At 40.6% G+C, this 21,079-nt stretch overlaps 1 protein-coding gene across 6 annotated transcripts in view; it reads right to left on the bottom strand.

Moving 5' to 3' along the window:
- LOC124302278 (serine-rich adhesin for platelets-like) overlaps nucleotides 1–21,079 on the bottom strand; it is a 31,760-nt gene extending 10,681 nt beyond the window's left edge. For 5 of the 6 annotated variants that reach the window (XM_046758251.1, XM_046758254.1, XM_046758255.1 and 2 more), the window contains exons 1-5: nucleotides 20,610–21,079; nucleotides 18,718–18,817; nucleotides 4,883–7,072; nucleotides 4,304–4,363; nucleotides 26–1,237 (exon numbers count right to left, since the gene is read on the bottom strand). In XM_046758251.1, the coding sequence (XP_046614207.1) occupies nucleotides 26–1,237; nucleotides 4,304–4,363; nucleotides 4,883–7,072; nucleotides 18,718–18,816 (3,561 nt within the window). In that variant the 5' untranslated portion in view covers nucleotide 18,817; nucleotides 20,610–21,079. The remainder of the gene's footprint in view (nucleotides 1–25; nucleotides 1,238–4,303; nucleotides 4,364–4,882; nucleotides 7,073–18,717; nucleotides 18,818–20,609) is intronic. The other variant, XM_046758252.1, reaches the window with a different exon arrangement.

Below are 21,079 nucleotides of genomic sequence, written 5' to 3'. Positions count from 1 at the left end.
ATAAAGGTTGGGAAATCATGCTTACCCCACTGCTAGTCGTATTCCTGTAAGCTCCAGCAAAAATAGGAGACTTAATACCCAGGCTTGACAGAAGAGGTGCCACGGTACTCCTTAGTTGTTCGAGGAGTGTTTTATTTCTGTTCATCAATAACAAAGCTCGCGTTGGGCTGAAGACGTTGCTGGAACCGTTGTCGGCTCCGGTCTCCCCGTTACTACTACCAACAATCCCAGCGTTCGAGAAGGATGTAGATTCGTTGTTACGGCTGGAATTTGAAGCAATCTGCACGTTGAAGGTTTTATTCGCATTTGTTTTTGGCAAGGTGGAGTCAGATTTGAACGTGGCATGGAACTTGGGGGTTTTGGGTGTTATTGCGATGCTGGCAGATTCCGCAGGGGGTGAAGGTGGTTCCGAATGCCTGCGGTAAGTGGCAGTCCTTGGGCGGAACTCGCGCCTTACAGTAAGCGAGGGTTCCGATGCTTTAGATGCTGTTGGGAGCAACTCGATCTTTTGGAAGGTCTTGGATTCCGACTTGCGCCTTGTGTATCGAGCAAAGGGCTTCAAGGTTGTGTTCGGATCTGACTCTGAGCCGTTTGGAAGCACGGTTGAAATTTGATTCAGTCTCTTGCCCGCTGGATGCATTTCTGACGTAGATAAATTCTTTTCAACCGGAGGAAGTACGGTAACTCCATTCTTGTTTTCGTTGCGCGAAATTCTTCCTGCTCTATTGTATTTTGATATGATTTTTCTTTCAGAACCGATTGACGATGGAGCTGCGGTGAAATCAGTGACTTTGCTAGCATTCTCATCAGTTAGGACACTTCTGCGTTTGGCAAAGCTTGGGCGTTGTGTCATCCGTCTGATACCATCCAAAATTACGTTTTTTTTTTCAAAACCATCACCGGTGGTAGAAGTCTTTAAATTATCTTTGATAGGCATCGAGTGATCAGCTTTTTTGATCCTTTCAAGACTCACGCTCCCATTAGACAATTTCTTGGTTCTGCTTTCTTCAGATTCCTCAGTCTTTGATTCAATGCTTGTTTCCGATTTTCGGCGTTTTCCAAGCCCAGATTTTCGCGTTGGCCGATACGTCGTGAAAGAAGATACGGTGGTCTGTTCAACTTCGAGTACATTTTGACCAGAATTTGCGGTTGGATTTACCAGCTTCTTGGCCATTTCTAGTTTGAGTTGTGCAGCCGATGAGAACAACATCGGCGATGGTTTCCTCGAGTTATAGCTCTGTAAACGCAATATCAATTTCAATTGACAAACTTGATATTATGATCGGCATTTGAAAATGCATAACAAAACGAAAGGTTATTGGATAAAGGGCTGTTCTTATGCATTCACTCTGTTTCTGCATCTATTGGATTTCCAATTTTTATTTATCATCGGATCAAAGCGACGCTTCCTTCTAAATCCTGCACCCCGTCCTGACCGAAGCAAATTCATCTTATAATAATACATGATATACATGTATATGTATATATATTAGCAAATCGATTCACTCTCACTCTGTAAATCAGATTACGGTGACGTGTATGGGCATAGACATTAAAAATTCCCCTGAAAAGTGCCACGTTATTTATTGCTCCACGTGGATTCAGCTCGCGTCTTCCTGCTGCCGCACACTTTCTCCGATGAGTTGAAAAATAAAAGCAAAGTAATACACGCCCGTGCGACGTACGATACAACGTTTTTATTCTGTTTCTTTATTTATTTTTGTTTTACTTATTCTGTATTGTTGTTTAAAAACACTCGTAGCATTCTCCTGACTTTTGTCTTCACGGTGGGAAAAACGTACAGCATTCGTAGAAATCTCTAGGAGTACTTAAGTGAAAACTTTGGAATTTCAATCTTTTATTGCTTCATCTGCGTCGCAAATAGATAACAACGAGTCAAACGCGAAGCCGGAATTGATCCACACATGTGTCTGAAGTACATGTACATAACAGGAATTGAAATAATTGCGGTGGTGAGGTGACTTTACGCAATCAGGTTTGCAAGCCTTGACTAGTTTGCAGGCAAATGAGAATTTAGGTTTTTCACAGAGTTAAATACCTGTTTAGATTCGCTCAACTCGTCGACAACCACGTAACACTCTGAACTATCATGCGATCGTCGACGATCACGTTTACTTTACGGAAAAGTGAACGACCGACAATTCCCTTGATTACAGATTCTCTATGTATAATTAAATATTCTCCCAGCAGTGATCGCAAAATTTCTCTTTTCTGTTTATCGTGATTCATCCATGATCAGAGTCATGCTTAAACGCGAAATTAAGGAAGTAAAACATTGAACTAGTAAATCAAACCATATTACAGTAATCACACGTGCGCACCTCACAGCTCGTAAACTGAAAATGAATCACATAGAAATGTAGGATTGGTTAACTTAACGCTGGACGTATACAATAATTGCCTAACACCTCAGAAACTGCAAATCATTTTGGCACTAATTTTAATTAAGTCATTACTTCAGTAACCGTAAAGTGATTGTGCATGCAATTATAAATAATCACGACATGTAACTAGGCATTGAGACTAAAAATATATGACGTAGTAAAAAAAAGTTCGTATCCTTATAAGAATCGGATAGACTATCGGATTTTCTATTTTGCTGGGCAAGAATTTCGTGCGATACCGACGTTTCAGGGATATATCGTTAAGTTCCACGGTGCTAATTTCACCTAGTTTCACCTAGGCTCTAAGACAAAACAGCCAAAGAGCCGGCATTGCAGATGCCGGCTACTAATTGTAATGCTAGTATGCCGATTCCCCGGGAACACGGGCCATCCTGCCGTCAGATGACAAGGGTGATATACGCAGACGCACAATTATACCTATGTGGCATAAAAGGCCAGACGACTCGGTAGTGTGATGAAAGTAGATCTCTTAATCATGGCGAGGAACTTTCGAAAATTGGATTGCACGAGAGTTTGGCCAGAGAATGTGGGATTGTTATTAAATTGATAATATCGGGTAAACGGGTAGGTGCGACAGCAATTTCATGAATTTTTGCCAGTGGATTGCATACGATAGATGCCAATTTTATACATTTGTACCTTCGAGATGCTGAAATCTAATCATTTTAAATTGAATACACTTTGTTGTGGAGACAACTAACAGATTGATCCATTTATAAATCGTTACCTACCACTGTATGTAGCTGCAGTAAGAATTTGTTTGTTTAACAACCAGAAAATTGAGCAAAAAATGCGGAAGATGTTCTGGACCCGGAACTGTTAGATTCGCACGATTTACCCGCAAAAAAATGATTTCATACGATCAGAAAAATTCATATGAAATTATGTCTCGAAAATGACCTGACGAAATTGTATAAAATTATATGAATATAATTTTACATGATTTTGTATGATTTTATGTAAATTTAAATAAATGTCAACAATTTTATCCAACGTCATAAAATTTTATAGAATAATACAATACTTCGAAATAATGTAATTTTGATATAATTTTATATGATTCCATAAATTTGAACAAAATAATATGACATTATATAAGAATATATAAAATTATACAAAATGATATAAAATTATATGCGTATAATGTTATATAATCTTATCGGGTTAAATTCGAGTTATAATTTCATATAAATTTATCTGACAATCTGATAAAAACACTTTTCCCGAGTGATCAGTTTGCAAGTTCCAATAAACTCTATAACGAATAACTGATTGATTTCGTTCACTTTCCCCTATAGACTGGACGACCTACACGTTCAAAATTGAGCTCTGTTCAAAAATTTCGTTTGTTGTGTTTTTATTCAATTTTATTAACCAAGATGAATGCTTGGGAGTTTCGTATCGCAGTTATTAAAAATAACATTATTAATTTCACATTGGTTTTCATTCTACCTGTTTTTAAATATTGACTTCTTCGTGTTTTCTTCAAATTTGAAACATTCCATGTTATTACCAGGTAATTCCTTTTAATTATATCAGCACAATTTGCCTTGCTAATCTCATAAGCCCTGTACATATTAATTATAATTAACTCACTTGTGTTACATATTATTCTTTTCGTGACAGATATTCTGTAAATATATCGTTCTGAGGAGGGTCCCCATCCGGGCCGAAACATAAATAAATGTTTTACTGTTGTCACCGACCTTCATATCCAAGGAAAAATATTTACTTTAAACTCTATAACGTCGGAGGTCAAAATATTTTAATATATACTTAATTACGCAATCCATCGATTTATGGGTAATAATCATCTTCAATTTATTGGACGTAGGTCAAGATCAGGCGAAAGTATAATTTTCGATAAAAAAACTCACTTTATTTCTGAGTCTGGGTGTGAACTTCGGGGGTGCGGGTGTCTTGGATTCTGAATTTTTCTGGAAAAAATAATGTAACATTGCAATTTGAAGTTGTCCAGATGTTGCGAATAAGACCGAAGCGATGAATTATAATCAAATTCTTATACCTAAATCCGCGCTTTAATTCCTCATAAAAAATCGCTGCGATTTCATGACATTTGCAACATAAATAATAGCTTCGGCAAATTGCTGGTTAACAATAAGACCTCCCGGCTATTATGCTGCAGAAATGTAGAACGCGGTAGATTGTACTTCTGAAGCTACTTTGAATTGAATGGTAATTGACTACGTGTTGGTCACGGTATTGGTATGTCTATTATTAGGCTCTTGCAACCATGTCTCCTTTTAACTTTACATCATTACTCTGCTTATTAGCCACTATCACTTGGCTACTGCCGGTTTCCAAGTAATGACACTGCCTTGCAGCTAAAATTTTACGACAGATAAAAAGGGGGTGAAGGGGGTATTTGCAAGAAAGAAACTTCAAATATATTTTTACGTACGCTATTACGGAATACTATAAGATTGCCATCTCACCAATTCGGCTAACCGAGCTTTGAATTCTGGTGGATAATTGTCCTCCTCTATCGATTCTACGACTGGTTTTTCACTAGCGCTGACCTCCAACTTTCGATTGGGCTTTCCCGCTCCCCGTCTTCTTCCTGGTTCGTTCAACGTTTCATGTGTTTTTATACTCGAAGCTGTACTCAGCTCCTCCTTTTCGTCTTTCGGCTTAATGTTCAGTTTCTTCATGCCTCGTCGTTTTGGAATAATTGTCGGCGACAATATCCTTGATATTATCAAGCTGTTTTCAATGCCGTCAACTGTCTTTCCGACTGTTTCCACCACTTCATTATACGCCTGAATATTCACTGGAGGGATCTCGCTGCTACTGATCGGTGCAACCGTCGATTTTTCCCTTTTGACGTCATTGGTAACTCTTCGTCTCTGACCGGGAGCGTTGTTTTTCTTTACTGAAGCTGCTCTACTTCTTCCTCTTGGAACGGTATCGGGATTGTTTTCGATATCAGTTTCCACTGTGGTTAACGGCTTTCTGTTTCTCGACGAGCGGTTGTCGCGAGGTTCTTCTTCCCTCTGAAGTAGCCTCATCTCGGGCCTCTTTCGGATTCTACTTCGGGGATTTTTAGCCTCTGATCTTACTTCAGATGGTTTCGTCGTCGATTCAAGTTTCTCGAAAACCGCTGCCACTGCAGTTGTAGCTGCAGATTCTGTCTCTGTTTCCACCGGTTCCGTGGTTTCAAGCTCAACAGGTTTTCCTACAGCCAGCGGCTGGAGTGTCGCTATTTCCGCCACTGGAGTAAATATCTCGATCTTAGGTTTATCGTCTTGCACCTGATCATTTCTGAATAAAGCTCCTTCGCCAAAACGCGCACTCGACCCTTCGATATCTTTGTTCATTTGGTTGCTTGAACTCTCAGACACGGCATCGAAAATTCTTGTTTGTTTTCCAGGATCTGCGATTCTGAAGGTAAGAGGTTCTGTGTTAAATTTTCGAGATACAAAAAAATCTTCAGTTTTTTCGGCTTGTTCGAACTTTCTGCCTCTGCCCCGTCCTCCTCTCGACTTGAGTCGTTCATCTCCTGTCTCCATCAAGTGCTGATGAGCTTGAGAATTTGATTCCAATCGACTCCTGGACCGAAAAGCAACACCCCGGATCGAACCGTCATTTGATGCCCCGTTCGAATCGGGCGACTTGGTGCGTCCCCCTCTGGTGATGAGTCGCGACGCGCGCGTTGTCGTTTCAAAAATACCTCCACTAGTGGAACTTTGTTGAGATCGGCCACTACCCCTTCTCGAATGCGGTGACGATGTTGTTGAAGGCTCGGTAGTACTGGTAGAAACTGTGGTGTCCACAGAGCTCAGTGACGGAACCGTCGTTTTGTCGACGTTCAGGGGGATGGCAACTCGAACGCTTTCTGTGTTGGCGAGGGTTTCAGATGCCACAGTGGTGTCGTAATTTCTTGGGCTCATCCTGATAACAGATCTCCCCCTAGTTCGGATCTGCGGATCCTTCAATTTGGTATTTGCACTACTGGATTTCGACCTTCCAAAATCATCCAACGTCTTTTCCTCCGACAGAGCTTGATTCTGTGTCTTCCTACCTGTCCTCGACCTGGAATACTCGGCGGTTCCGGAGAAAACTGAAGGGCCAGTTTTAGCCAGGATCCCATCGCCACTCAGAAGCCCAATCCTAGAACGTGAAGTCTTTCTCTCAGGTCTTTGGCTTCGCCCAGCCGATTCCCTCGGTACTTCCAGTTCAATGTCGTCAAATGATTTGTTCGTTTTCACCCTGGACCGTTTGTCCGGTAGGTATCTTCTATCCCCGGTGTTCTTTCTCGTGGTCGTTTCTCCTTCTTCATTTGAGCTGGCAGTGTTTCGTCTTGCTGTATTCTTTACTTCAACATTCTGAATGGCGCTTTCTGCCGGTCTAATGCTCTCAGTGCTATATCCACTCTGTTGAATCGTTCCTGTGCGTCGCCTCGCGATGGTGGTACCCTTGGCAGCCGACGTCTCTAATCTGGCTTCCGGCGTTAGGTTCTTCCTCGATCCAGGGCCAGATTTCAGCCTTGAGGGCCGTCTTGAGGAGGGAGTTGACGAAGCATCAAGACTGACGGCCTTCGAGTTGCTCGTGCCGTCCGGGACGGCTACCTTGCTGAACCTGGCGCTACCTCTCCCACTGGTCGTCGTTGGTCTTTGTTGATCAACCTGCAATACAAGCGTCAGATGACAAAAAGTAACTCAACAGGTTTTGGACTGGTTGACAGGCAATTAAAAATTTCTGAATAATATGACCCTGAATCTATGTTAATGTCGTACTGTACCCTTACGAGCGAGAAAGCTTTCGCTTAATCTATAAGATACGCTCTTCACATGCACACATATAATGCATATGTTACAGCTATTGTAGATAGCATACGTATATCCGTTACGCCGCACTGTGGTGGGTTACGCAATTTTTTTCGGTAGGTATTTCTTTTCTAAAACTGTTATCTGCGCGCGGTGATCGCGATCTCCACACTGGATTGCGGGCCTCATGCCCGCTTTATGTCAGCTATACATCTTTTTCCATGCATAAATACGTGCATGAGTAGACGCAATGAGATAGAGACATTAAACGAAGACAACATATTTTCAGTGACGAATTGCTCTCGCAACAGAGATTGTAATTTATCCACACTCACCATGCTTGTTCAAGTGGGGCAACCCATGTTAATCGTAGAGTTCGAAATCGAATCGCTTGCTGACTCCATCCCCAATCGAATTCATACTCAATCACCGTTAGCATATGTTTATTAGCGCAGGGAGCGAATTTGAATGTGACCGTGACTAATTGTATTACTGATAGGAAGGATTCGATTCGACGTGTCAACTTACGAAAGATGGATGGGTAGCTCCCCACGTCCGGCGGTTATATAACTCATCAGCCAGTGCGGGGCAGGATGCAGCAAAATTATTATATTTTATATAACCGACGCGGATGGCCACACCACATTTTACCTGAGGTGATCCAGTTCACCGCAATCCAGCATCTCTCATGTGAACATAAGGTAGGCACTTTCGACAAGGTAATCCGGATTCGCCGGTGCCAGTTCAGCTCCGTGCGCACGCAATTCTCTTATACCTAGAGATTTTTTTATACAACAGTGAATTGGGCATTGAAGCAGAGATGCTCATATATATTCAAGTAACAAATGACGATAATAAATCATCCCGTTGACGCCAAAGCCAATATTATTTTGAAGCATTAAGCGATGTCTGATCTTGGCACGAATCAGTCGAGTACCGATATAAATTTTTGACTACCGATAACGAATCGGTACTACACGCACTTTCCAAAAATTCTGTACCTACCGAAAAAATGAGCAATTGAAACTGACGTATTGCCGAGGAAAAATTTCGTTCTCCAAACAGCGGAGATTAAAATAATTCAACGGAGCCTGGTTGTGATGTATACGCATAACATACATAACCGTGAGTATAATAGCCCGAGCTTCGAGCTGGATAACGAGCTGCGAAACCAGGTTTAATTCTGCATAAGATTCAGAACGATCCCGCTTCACTGTAAACGAAGAAATTCTATTTATACACACACTTACAATGATCATTAGCCACCAGAGCGGACTGAATTAATCTGCGCAACGACGACTCTCGAAGGTCCCTTAAAAGGACTGTCAGTAGCGAAAAAAAAATTACGATGAAATCTTTGTCGATGTCGAGCAGCCTCTATTTTTTCGAGTTTTCTTTTGCCGTCGACGAGAGAGTTTTTCCTCACAACGCTACTTGCACTACCTTTATAAATGAAAGCCTTGTTACGTATCGGCGTGCGTAATGGTCTCTCGTTCGTAGGTGCAGCGGCAGAAGCAAAAGTGGTCCACTTTAAAGCAATCTCGAATCGGATCGGTCCAAAGTAGATCGTATAAAAAAAAAAAAACTACGAAATGAAAACCCAATACGACAAGGTGGGCTAGCTGAGGCGTAGGCCACGCCTATCTGTAATAAACATCAAGTTCCCGTACAATCTCGACTCTGATCTTTATGAATATTTTGAATCTAATAAATGGTAATTAGCATTGCAATAGTTAGTGGATTAATTTCCACCAAATTAATAATCGTTGATCGCGTATCCTCGAAAATGATACATATTCAAGAAAAGAACTTGATATAATTAACCGTTGGTCACCCCACGCGTATTTTTGTGTGCAATAAATTTGTGCGATTTTGCGTTTCATAATTTATTGTGAACCGGGTCAATCAGGCAGCACCGAAATTGATTATGAAATTATTGGAAGTTTGCGTAAAACTAATGACCACATACCGAATTCAAGCGGTGGCGGCTGACGATGACTGATCAGCGCAGTAGCACTATTTGCTCGTATAATAAGACCAGTTGCGATGAACAAATTGTTATACATTATTCTTCTCTACGGAATGCAATAAGTGAATACATGTGCGTTTAGTTTTGAGTAATAGGAGTGAATTAGTTCATTCCTATTCGACCAAATATGTGTCACCGTGATACAATCGGCAATTTACCACAGCTATATACTCCGTGCAGAACATGGCACAGTTGGAATACTTTCCAATCTTTTCAACCTAACGCAACTTACTTTAATAATGACGATAACGCAATGATAGTGGCGAACTGAATCACTCTTGTATTATTCTGTTATCGGTTCCCGTCATTGTCAGACACCTGGGTGAAACATTTTTTCCGCTTTCATCCAGGTTAAATCCATTACTTCATTCTATCATCATCCGCGGCTGATATTCACAGAAAATTCCAATTTGACTAGACGAAGAAATTCTTAAATCCATCTACACGTAGACGAATCACAGTGGAGTTGTAGACGGTAGTCTGACTTCGATTATTCAATGATCTCGTAGCTGCCGTGGCGACCCATAGATTGTTAGAAATCGGGGCCCATTTATCGGTAGGCGATCTTCAGCTGGGAGAATGATACTGCAAATCTATTAGGACCTTGTCCGTGCTAAGTAATATGATTAACAATAAGTCAATTCGATAAGCGCCGTTCAGCTGTATAACCTTTGTCGAAACTAGCTGGTGTCACTGGGTCTGAGAGAATTCGACCTATTATACCAGGTGCAACAAGTCTGGCGAAGCGTTCGCGTCATAGAGCGTCATATTCCTTGACGTTAATGCGTTGCAATCATCCATAAAAGGAATTACTGTTCGTGAAAGCGTGAATTTCTTCTATCGCAACGTGGACATGAATAATGTCTGGAAGTTAAACCTGTACAGCTCTTGGTAGTCCAACGACTTATCTCCCGTGCAATCAATCAATATTCCCTCAACACTCGCCAATTTACTTTTCGCTACAAGATTCATCGACCATATTTTTACGTTTGTCAACTCGAAAGAATGTTTAGAGACTGGTGTCTCGTCGAACAACGCATGATAATTGTTCGGCTAAAATATGACTTACAAAAAATTCCTATTTCTTTTCGCAACAACGATTAGAACTAATAAAATGTAAAGTATGTTACTTCAGAATTGGAAAGATCTTGCCGAAATGCTTATGAGCAGATCTGGTTCGGCGTACACGGATACCGCAACTTGCGGGCGTAGGCAATTCTTCGCCTCGGGGAATAGGAACTTTCAAACGGTCGTGCAAAGTCGTTTAAACCTGGGCACCGATTACGCCTGCGGTTTCAATGACCACTTTAGTTGAACATAACTGACTATAATGAAAAAGTGATCAAGTTAAGAATCTAAACTTTTTGGCATTGTCTGCTTAATTTATATTCGACCCGGCGATGATACAGTGATTTACTCATGGGTACATACATGTTTGTTTCCTCATTCGCCGAACTTTTTGGAAGATTTGTGAAAAATGTGTGCTACAAAACATGTGCCATAATTGAACAAGCGGATGGGATGAAGGATGCCAAGGAAATGACCTTGGAAAATCACTCAAACGTGAGAAATGTGCTGGTAAGTCTTTGATTCTAACTTGTGACAAGCCGACGCAAACCTCGACATTTGACGTTACTTTGGCTACAGCAGTGATCCAGGTTCCTGCATGATAAAAGGCGAATGCTCCAGTTTTAACCCCCACGCAGCATGTTGTCGTAAACTCTTTACCTCTTGGTAGTATGTGTTCCGCTTACTCAGTAATAGTGAATCTATATCGTACCCACTTGCTCGATTTACGAAAGTAAAAGTTGGCGGCTGCATGACTCGCGTTGCTGCACGTCGTACACGCCCAAGCTTACCGGAATGCCTTCGAGGTCTCGAGTCACGGCTGACCAGCTACAATGAGAAGCGTTTCCCAGAATTGCCCAGTGCTTTTTGGCACTTTTACACATAATAGATGACAGAAAAGTACAAGTAGCTATCTTTTATTAAAATTTATGAAATCTCACCAACTGAAGTGAACAATATCTGCGCTCAAGGCGTATACAAAATTATGACCTATTGGAAATCCGCTAAATCACAAGTACGAACCAACTTTTATACCTGCGGCTGTTCATTATTTCCCTGAAATCACTGAGACACCCTGTAAGTAATTGTAATATAAGTATGGACTTCGAACGAGACTGTGGACGCACCTCAAACGCATTGGAAATCGCACTTTCCATGACCTTTAGCTTTCGTCGTTGTTTTTTTTGAAACAGTTATTTGTTCATAAACGTATAATTGACCTGTCTCAATGTAGGACAACTGCGTCTTGGCTTCGATGGAAAAAAACGATACCGCTTTTCATCGTTGCTGAATAGTTTCAAGACAGAAGGCTGAGTGCAGGAGTTCACCGCATATAAGTGCATCGACAGTTCATTTGGCACTGCAGCAGCGGTTGCATGGCAGAAAATAATGAATCTTACACATACGTATATAAATATTTGCCGCGCATGTAAGTGAGAGGTTGAACTATCAATTCCCTCGAAGGTAGACCACTTCGCACCGACCCGGACAACTGTGTCGTTATGTTTCTGGTGATATTGTAACTATACTCTGTCAAATATTCCCCTCTCGTTTATTTCCTAGTCCACGTAAATATGTTCTTCCAGCCGACTCGACTATGCCTTATAACGCAATTCGAAAGCACGGCTTACAGTTACGAAAATTCGGACTAACGCGACTTCGCACTAATCGAAGTCTTCGTTGAGTTCAAAAGAGAGACCACCGAATCCACTGTTCTCTCCCATCCTATCTTACTTCATCTAACCAAGATCTTTGAAGCCGATTGATAAACCGGTCGAAGCTGGTTAATAATTGCTTTTTTGCTTTTCACGAGAAGCAACACGTCGGCCAGCGTCTGAAGGACCGTCGGATGACATTAAATACATATATGATTTGCGAAAATTCGGTGTCAGGACAAACTGTGTAGTTTACCCTACAAGTGAAGGACACACCACTCACCTCCCGGAGCTGTTGATAAAATGCGGCGAGGCATACGAACCTACAGAAAAGCCTCATGTTCGCAAACGAATGGTCTCCAGTAATCAAATCGTATCAACTACCGCCAACCTGAAGGACGACCATGAGCCCAATCTGATTTAGTCATTATTTGTTACCGTACTCACTGTGTGTTCGAAACTTATCAAAAATTGTTGGCCGTATGTGCTTTCGGACGCGTATTAAGATAAAGGAAAACCAATGTAAAATACAATCCAGTAAAACTAGAAGCAGCCGGGACTGTCAATTTTGCGCGGATGAACCCCACTGTAACTTTTAATTGGGGTTATTACGTGGGATAACTGACACGGTCGCTCTCTCTGTAGGCTATAATCGTCAGAATCCAAAACCCAAGCGCTATGTAATTCGGTGATGGATTTATGAAGACGAGGAGAGATTGCAAAATAGCTCAGGGGGATCGGTTGGAGGATTCAACGATCAATTTTAATAACTGGTTTACTGTTTCTAAACGATGTGCCTTTACCAACGTTATGCTTTCGCCAAGAATTGCATGTACAGGTTTTATTACGTCAGTATATTACGGTTAACGTGTACAGAAAAATTCAATTCTGGTAGTTTCTGCAGACTGGCGGTGAGTAATACTCCGTCCCTAATTGATTTTTCGAAAATTGCGCGAGACAAATTGGCAGATGAGTTCTACGAGATTCGACATTATATTTTTCACGTTCGAGTACCATGCGCGTGAATAAATAAAAATTAATAGTTTGAAAGGCGGTTACCTATTGAAATCGATTTCTCTTCGAAATAATATGATTTTGGAACGGTAAACTCCACACATTGTTCCACGGTTATTGAATTTCGAAATTCGGATTTTTTCTCTGCCCCGACTCAACGTGCGAGCGCGTCTTCCTGTAATTTAGCTCGAAGGCCTGAGAAGAGCAAAATTAAGAATTCAACTTTCTACCAGACGTGTTAACACCGGAGGCTCGTTGAGCATCCACCTAGGTAGTCGCGTGTTCTCGCCACTGTCCTTCTCCTCTCACCTTCGCCTTCCTCTTCGTGTTTCACGCATCCCATCCGCGTCGCCTCCAGCCTTTACCGAATCCACATCGTGATCCAGACGAGATCAGAAACCCTAATTCCACTTCACCTCTGCAGCCGCATGGTGGCCCATAACTTACGTAACTTTGTGCAAGAGAGCGTGAACAGGTTACTCCTCATGTTATTCTTACTTCTCGAGTTTACTACTCGGAGATTAAGAGGTTATACTCAACCTGAAGAACTGGATTTCACGTCTTTTGACATCCAATTGTTTGATGCAATCATAATATGGGACTTGCAATTACGTTGAAGAAAAATCTGACGATGAGCTTGTTATGCCAGTTCTTTCATGCAATACCACTTATTTAGAATTTTTTTATTATTTATTCGTTTACTTTTTTTGTGTATCAGACTATATAATGAGTTGATTTGACGTCAGTTATAGAGAACAGGTAATCTACCAACTCGGATACGACTAATTGAGTGACACATGTTACTTTCCGGGTCAGAGTTTCTCTCCGTGTATATCATAACTATACAAACTGTACATTTTACAATGCAGCTGCACAGTATTCGACAGATATGCGGTGATGAATTATAAAGTAATGTCATCGTTGAAAGTCAAATTAAACAATCGAGAAATTCGTAAAAGTGATAAAATAAAAGAGAGAGAGAGAGAGAGAGAGACACAAAAAGAAGACAGTCGAGAGAAAGCTAAACTAGCCTTTGATGCAAATGTTTCATGGCATACCCGAGGAATGTTCTACAGGAATCGTTACAGAATTGGGGAGCGGCGAGCCTTGGCGAATTAATAATGTCCAACGTCAAATCACACACCGGATGAAAGAAGTTACATTTCTGAAAACATTTCGTGGCAGAAACTTTCTGCGCGGCCCGAGATATCGAAACCGGACAAGCCGGCTGTGTGTAAACGCGTTATGATGGACAATGTTCCAATTATGTACTAATATAATGCATTTTTTTAATATGAGCGCACCTGTGTTTAAGTTCTGAAGGAAGGCCGATCGTAATCTCTGCAGTTTATTAGACATCAGTTCGATATAGTCGGCTATTATAAACGTATAAAGCACAACCGTAACAAACCGCTCTAATTTTTTACCCGCAAGCATATTTTTTTCCCTCATCTATAAAGTTAATAAGCTTCAATTTTTATTATTGTTTGTATGTAAGTGCCTTTTTCTAATTTTTTGCCTCTATGTGGTTTTATTTTCATCTCAACAAAAACACGTACCAAAAAAGTCGCCGAATTATGAATCATGTCACTCTATCAACTTGTGTCTCCGTACCTGTTTTACATGTCTATCATAATATTCGTTGTGTGTAGGTACACAAATGTACAATTTGTTGTAATTTGATTTCGGAACATATCGAATCCATTGTTCAATACTCATATCATTTTGTACGTACGTACACGTCAATTTGTCTCACGAGCTGATCCTGACTAAACAAAATACGACTAACAATCATCGTTTAGTCTGTTGTAACGGCCTGGGATTCAAGGCCGCAAAGAAACGACAGTCTGACTGGCGACATTATTGACACGGTATCTGAGAAACGGGGTAAAAGTGATCATTTTATATGCAGCTGAATGAGTTACGGTCGGGGAATGACTAGAGATTGATCGATCAAGCAGACGTGCCACCAACCAGATATCGCTTCGATTAGACTGGTGTTAGCGTGATCTTGTCGATGGATCAAGAAATTGGCAGGATAAATTATGCAGCACGGAGAAAGCCCATTCGAGTCAGTGTGATAGGTAAGGCATATACTCGTATGTGATGCGACCATAGAATACCAACAAGCCCAAGGCTGATCATTTTATCGAAAAGAAAAGCACGGATACATGGCGCTAATCCTATATAGGAAGGTAATTTATAGCGCTTCTTATAAATGTCGAGAATTCCATTAACAGTGATACTTCTTGGTATATATCCCGGGTGACATCGCGATCCAAAGCTATGATTTCGATCTGAACTCACTCGAATCTCACTGTAATTAGCGTCTACAATCCATCCCGGTAATCGTACGGCACTTGCAAAAGTTTGGAAGATAATACCGTGTCTTGGTTTTCGTTGGTCAAGTTAAACTGCAGCATACCCTGTTAATTCCGTGAATATTATAAAATCGTATACAACAGTATGATGGATGTTTAACAGTATGGAAAAATGTTAGACGGTCGGGTAAAAGGCATAAGGTATACTGCAACCTTGGACGCTGTACCCTGTTCCAAGAGTGGCCTACGCTCGTATATAATCTGGACACGCTATGGGCCAGCTATCAGGTGATCGACTTCGATCAATTTTATTGCCCGCTCCGCCATAGATAATATGACATTTTTCCAACGTTCACCGCAGCGCTTAAGGTATAGGCGACTTAATGGCCCTTCGGAAGTACCTAATGCGAATAATCAACATCATCTCTACATCATCTCGTCCGTCAAATAGAGCACGGTGGTTGTTTTATACGCATGGAAAGACTACAGGGCAGTTCGTGGGAATAATTAAAAATCATTTGACCTAGCTCGTAGATCTACGAAATATACCGCATATTTATGAAGTTACGAAACCCTCGATCGACAGGGCATCAAGAAGACGGCCGCTGACCCAGGGCCACGGACGAACGCGCAGAACTTTCACGTTTCAGTAAGTTTTCAATTTTAGCTGCTTGCTCTTAAAAATATTAGACAGGTGCGATATTGATGTCTGCTTATATGGTACACAGATTTGGGTGTTGATAAATTGCAGTATGAGAAATGAATCATCCCTTACAGTTCGTCTACGTCGAAAAATTTATTTTCCTAATTGTAAGAGTTGTTTAATCAGGCCGCATCATGTAACATATACGGTATAATATGTGCGAGAGCCGCTGCAATTGCGCGTGCAATCATTCTCAGAGAATTTCTCGACCGGTTCTTTCAGCTTTTCACTTTGGTGTCGGTATAGGTGCCCGCCTATATCGCACTGTGGCGTCAGGACTTGAAAGCAGCTCTGCACAAACTGTAACGCGTATCATTGGGATCCAAACCACATACGCCTGTCCAGTAAATGGTAAGAGATTAGAACGTGTTAAAATAAATTCATATTCATATACACGTTATTCCGAATTTCGCAAACAAACTAATTGCATGATACGAAAATCACTTCAGATCAATCGATTTGGTTTTTCAATTTATATGGGTAAGTCCACCAATAACCAACACATGAACGGGACGTTAAAAATCAATTTGTCTGAAATTTTTACCTCTTGTAGTATGTACCAAGAATGGCAAGCTTACCAAATTTGAACCTTCTAGGACTTAGCGTTCGCGGGAAATGCCACATCAAACTTTATCTTTGCGACCTAATTGAGATTTAAACTCGAATTGTTTTCGTGTCGTTATCGGCATAAAAAAACTTTGCAAAAATAGGCATCTTATGAAAAAAATTCTCATCTTTCCGAATATGTTATTCATTTCTGGATAACTTTTCGAAATCAATCTCAAAAACACGTTTTTCGGTAAAAAAAAAAAAAAAAAATGGTATAGTTTCACGTGCCACCAAAATTTATCTTACTTTTGAGTTTTTTATGTGAAAGCTGAGATTTATTCATTAGGGTACTCAAATTTTCAGAATGGGATGGCTATAGGATCCCACGTGAGCTACGTTCAATTGATTCTATTGATAATACAGGTATGTACTCTCTTTTCGGAATTCAGCGGAATATTTTCATTTCTTCAAATTCTAGACCATCAGATGTATCTAGCGGCAGTTCATGATGTAACTGCACCATCATCTCTCATATTTCTGTTTATTAGTATACAGCGAGAAAACGTTGAAACTTTACGGGCTTGGCGAACGACTGCGCAGGCGCTAAATAGTTTAACTCAAATTGGTTGTACAATGGCGATATTTTCGACCGCCAATCACAGTAGACGACAAAGCTCGCGCCTGCGCAGTCCGTCGCTGAGCCTGTTAAGTTTCACCGTTTTATCGAAGTTTACTAATATACAGAAATCTGAAAGATGATGGTGCAGACACCTCATGAACTGCCGCCAGATACATGGATCAATTTTCGGATAAATCGCATCACTACTATGCACGCTTCAAAATTCGACTGAGAAATGAAAGGATATTTCCAAAAGTTCGAGGCCAAAGGATTCGAGGGAGACTGTCTTGTACCTGACGTGAACACCTGGCCTTTACTGGTAATGAAAGGTAAAACGGTCAGATATTAAAAAACTGCTATCCTCTTCGCAGGCACCTACCCATCATCACTTGCTTGGCACAGGCGCAAATCGCACACATACCCGGCAAATATATCTGCACGTACCCCTTTTTAATGTCTGAGTGTGATCGCTGAAAGGATGGATGTCTATTTGTAATTGCAACAGAAACCTTGGACTACATGTATCCTCTGCATGAACCCCCCGTCACCGAGTAATAATTATATTGACGATCGAAACGATTAGAGGTGTGCGCTAGGTGCAAGGATAAAATATCCCAAGAGGTCCTCTGTATTCAGAGGGCTGCTTCCAAAAAATTGCTGTAGCAGAGTTTCGAAGGACTCATCCGATGGCAACAGTGCTGTTTCGTTACATTTAGGTATTATGCATGTGTAAAACATAGTCTAATGTCAAGGCGGCCTGTTACCAATTTACAATGTCTGCGTGTATTTTCCATTGACATTTCTTTCAACCCGTCGACGAGCCATTCCAATTATAAGTATCAGACTCTGGCATGTCGAGCCGTTGTCAGCGATTTGCATTCATTTCAAAATCTGGCCAACAGAATTATTGGACGACGTTCAGAAAATAATCAACTTGCGCAGTGGGGATATTTGTCGGGATGGCAAAATCGATAATCGTTCATCCCTGGCAAATTCAGGAAAGTACAGTTCATCGATATTAATAATAGGTGAGGTGAGAACAGTACCAGCAAATTGCGAATGTAACCAAAGCCAAAGCTATGCGATATATATTTTATAACTAATTGGCAACTCGATACGGCGAACGTAAAGTGATCTCGAGCCGGCCGAATTACGCACTATTTACGTATCACTTGTTCGATTATACATGCGTCTTAGATACGTATTCGTAACCCGATACTCACATCCGTCTTTAGCACGTGTATGTAGTCGAACAGAGTTGAGGAACTTTTTGCGATAGAATATTTACCGAACCGCACCCGAGCTGACAAGTTTCAAGACCTAAATATATCCAAATTTTTGAGGCGCTGATTTTTCATGCTTCATTCTCATATAACTATAATAACTTCCCGATGCTTACCTGTAGCTATCATTCCAACATGTCAATCTCACGCTCTCATCCCTATTTAAGGTTCACTTGTATCGGAAATTGATGGCAAACTTTCACACATGCTGACTTATATTTGTATCATGTGTTATGTATTCGTTTTAATAAGAATCAACTGACCGAAGACGGCGATCCACGCAGAGCATCAGTCAGACCAATAAAGAGCCCGATCACCAGTAGCGATACCACCGCAGTGGAACGGGAAGGCCTCCACTTCATTCTGCAAGAATGGAAAAAGGAAAAAAATAATGAATGTAGATCAAATGTTGAGAACATGTTCTGGAAGAGGGATACGCTTTTCGGTTTCAAATTGATGTAATTTCTTATCTAACGCAACGAGCATTAAACTATTTTAACTATTTCAAATTGAACATAATATGCACTTTCACCGAGAATCAACATTAACTGGCGTAAGGAAACGTTATATATAAGCAAGTACGAGATAATTGTATGCAGGTATCAATTTTAATTTATGCAGCTTCACTTTCAGTTTCATCAATAAAATGAAAGAAAATTTTTAAAAATCAACCGAACAAAAGAGAATGTGCAAATGTATTTTTCTCTAAGGATGTAGAATATAGGTTAACGGACTCCCGTAATAATATAAATATACATCAATATTTCACTTTTACCCGTAAGATTGCTCTGTAGGTACTGTAATAGCGGCACTCGAGCACCGCATTGCAATCGTACATCTTTTAAAAAGAAAAAGGTAGGTACTAATTAGTACTGCAACTTCTACTCTGACGATGCATCGTTCAAACTATCTGTCCCAAGACTTGCAACCTCAATTGAGTTGATTAGGAAAAGAATATAACCGGGAATTAGTATCCAGAAGATTTTTGTATTGCAATCTAATCGATTTCATTTACAATTAGTTGAGAGAGATCTTTTTGATTCGTAAAACAAAGATGCTACCGACAATAGTCACCGAGATAAAATAGCGAGTTGTCTGACACGGATAGCGGATCGTGCGACAAGGTCGGTGTTATCCGGGTGGTGCTGTTTTAGACGGATAGAAGATCGTAGTGTTATTATAAAAAGTATCGTGGATCAGGTATAATGTATATTTATACTTGTCTGGAATACAGCAATATTTTATCTAATTATACTTCTTCAATTATTTAAATTCGTATAATCTTACCAGTCACATATCATTTCGGAACTACCCGCACATTATCCTGTCCTCGCCACTACTGCAAACTTTCTTTTAGATTTTACAATTACCTTGAAAGCGATTGACGGGAACTTATACGTTCATGGAAAGTTTGTACAGCTACTACACCCTTGACGGGACAACAAAAGAAAATTAAAAATTTTACACCGCGAGTAATGTTGAAAGGGAACTAAAGTTATTGTTGTAGATTTTTTACTAATTTTTTTTTTATTTCATTACTCGCATTTCTTCGATTATAGTAGATTGATTATTCTTGTTCTACAAATTTGTACACCTCGTGGGACTAAACAATCGGCGATTTATGTAGCCGCTGTAAGCCTGCTGTATCAATGGTAAAAAAATGCGTTGAATGAAACGTGAGAGGCATCAGAGATAGTGATGTAAATTTATATTTGGTGTCTAACATTCTTTATATCGCTCAACTTTACAAAAGCAGCGATTATTCTCACTCTCATATTTTACACCACGCGGCTGTATGTATGAATGTATATCGTTATAAATTTACGTAAGAGACTGAATATCGTTTTATAGAAAGCGCTCATGCCGACGGTTATATATCGTAAAGGTCGTTAATCCACATCCATTAACCGTACTGGAAAAAATCTCAACTCTCCATATTGTTCCAGGTTGGACTTGCATTGGCGATCGTTGCCAATTCTGTTCCCGCAATTTGATGAACGGTAAGTAGCGTAAATTATGAAAAGCATTGATCAGATCACGAATCTCTATTTGGCGAGATCTCGATATATGAACGAATCGACGCAATAAATGCAGTAAAAAATAGAAAAAAAACCAGAAAAAGATTAATGAAATGTATCAGTATGTTATGCATTACCTCAGGATCCTTCGGTGTTCTTATTCCAGTCGGAAATGCATCACACTAGAGCACTACACCACAGCATAAAACTGTCTGACAACGATCACAATCAATAAACATCAACGAACACTTATCGACAGTCAGTTGTGGAAGCAGTATGGCACACGAAGCGGCGAACTCTTGCTGCAGTTTTTGCAGGAGTATAAAGTGGTAGGAATTTGTGAAAGAACAAAGTTGAAAGGGAAGGAAAATAGGAAAGCAAACGTCTACTGGCACTTCTCATGAAGGCCCAATGAAAAAATGGAGCCTCGATCAATTTTGCCGGAGAGAATGTTGCGGTTTTTTACTGAGTTCGCGGTGTAGTGTGTAATTCAGGTCCGGTGTGTCGCGAAATGCATTTTGGCTTTATACCTGCAGTCAGTGGCGATCGGCTAGCGGTTGTCTGTGGTATGGTTCTGAGTTGGTAGCGAAGTGGTAAAGCGCCAGCG

This window comes from Neodiprion virginianus, chromosome 4 (assembly GCF_021901495.1).
Source record: "Neodiprion virginianus isolate iyNeoVirg1 chromosome 4, iyNeoVirg1.1, whole genome shotgun sequence".
Lineage (NCBI taxonomy): Eukaryota > Metazoa > Arthropoda > Insecta > Hymenoptera > Diprionidae > Neodiprion > Neodiprion virginianus.
The sequence above is the reverse complement of the archived record's forward strand: the minus strand, read 5'-3'. Positions and strand labels throughout refer to the sequence as shown.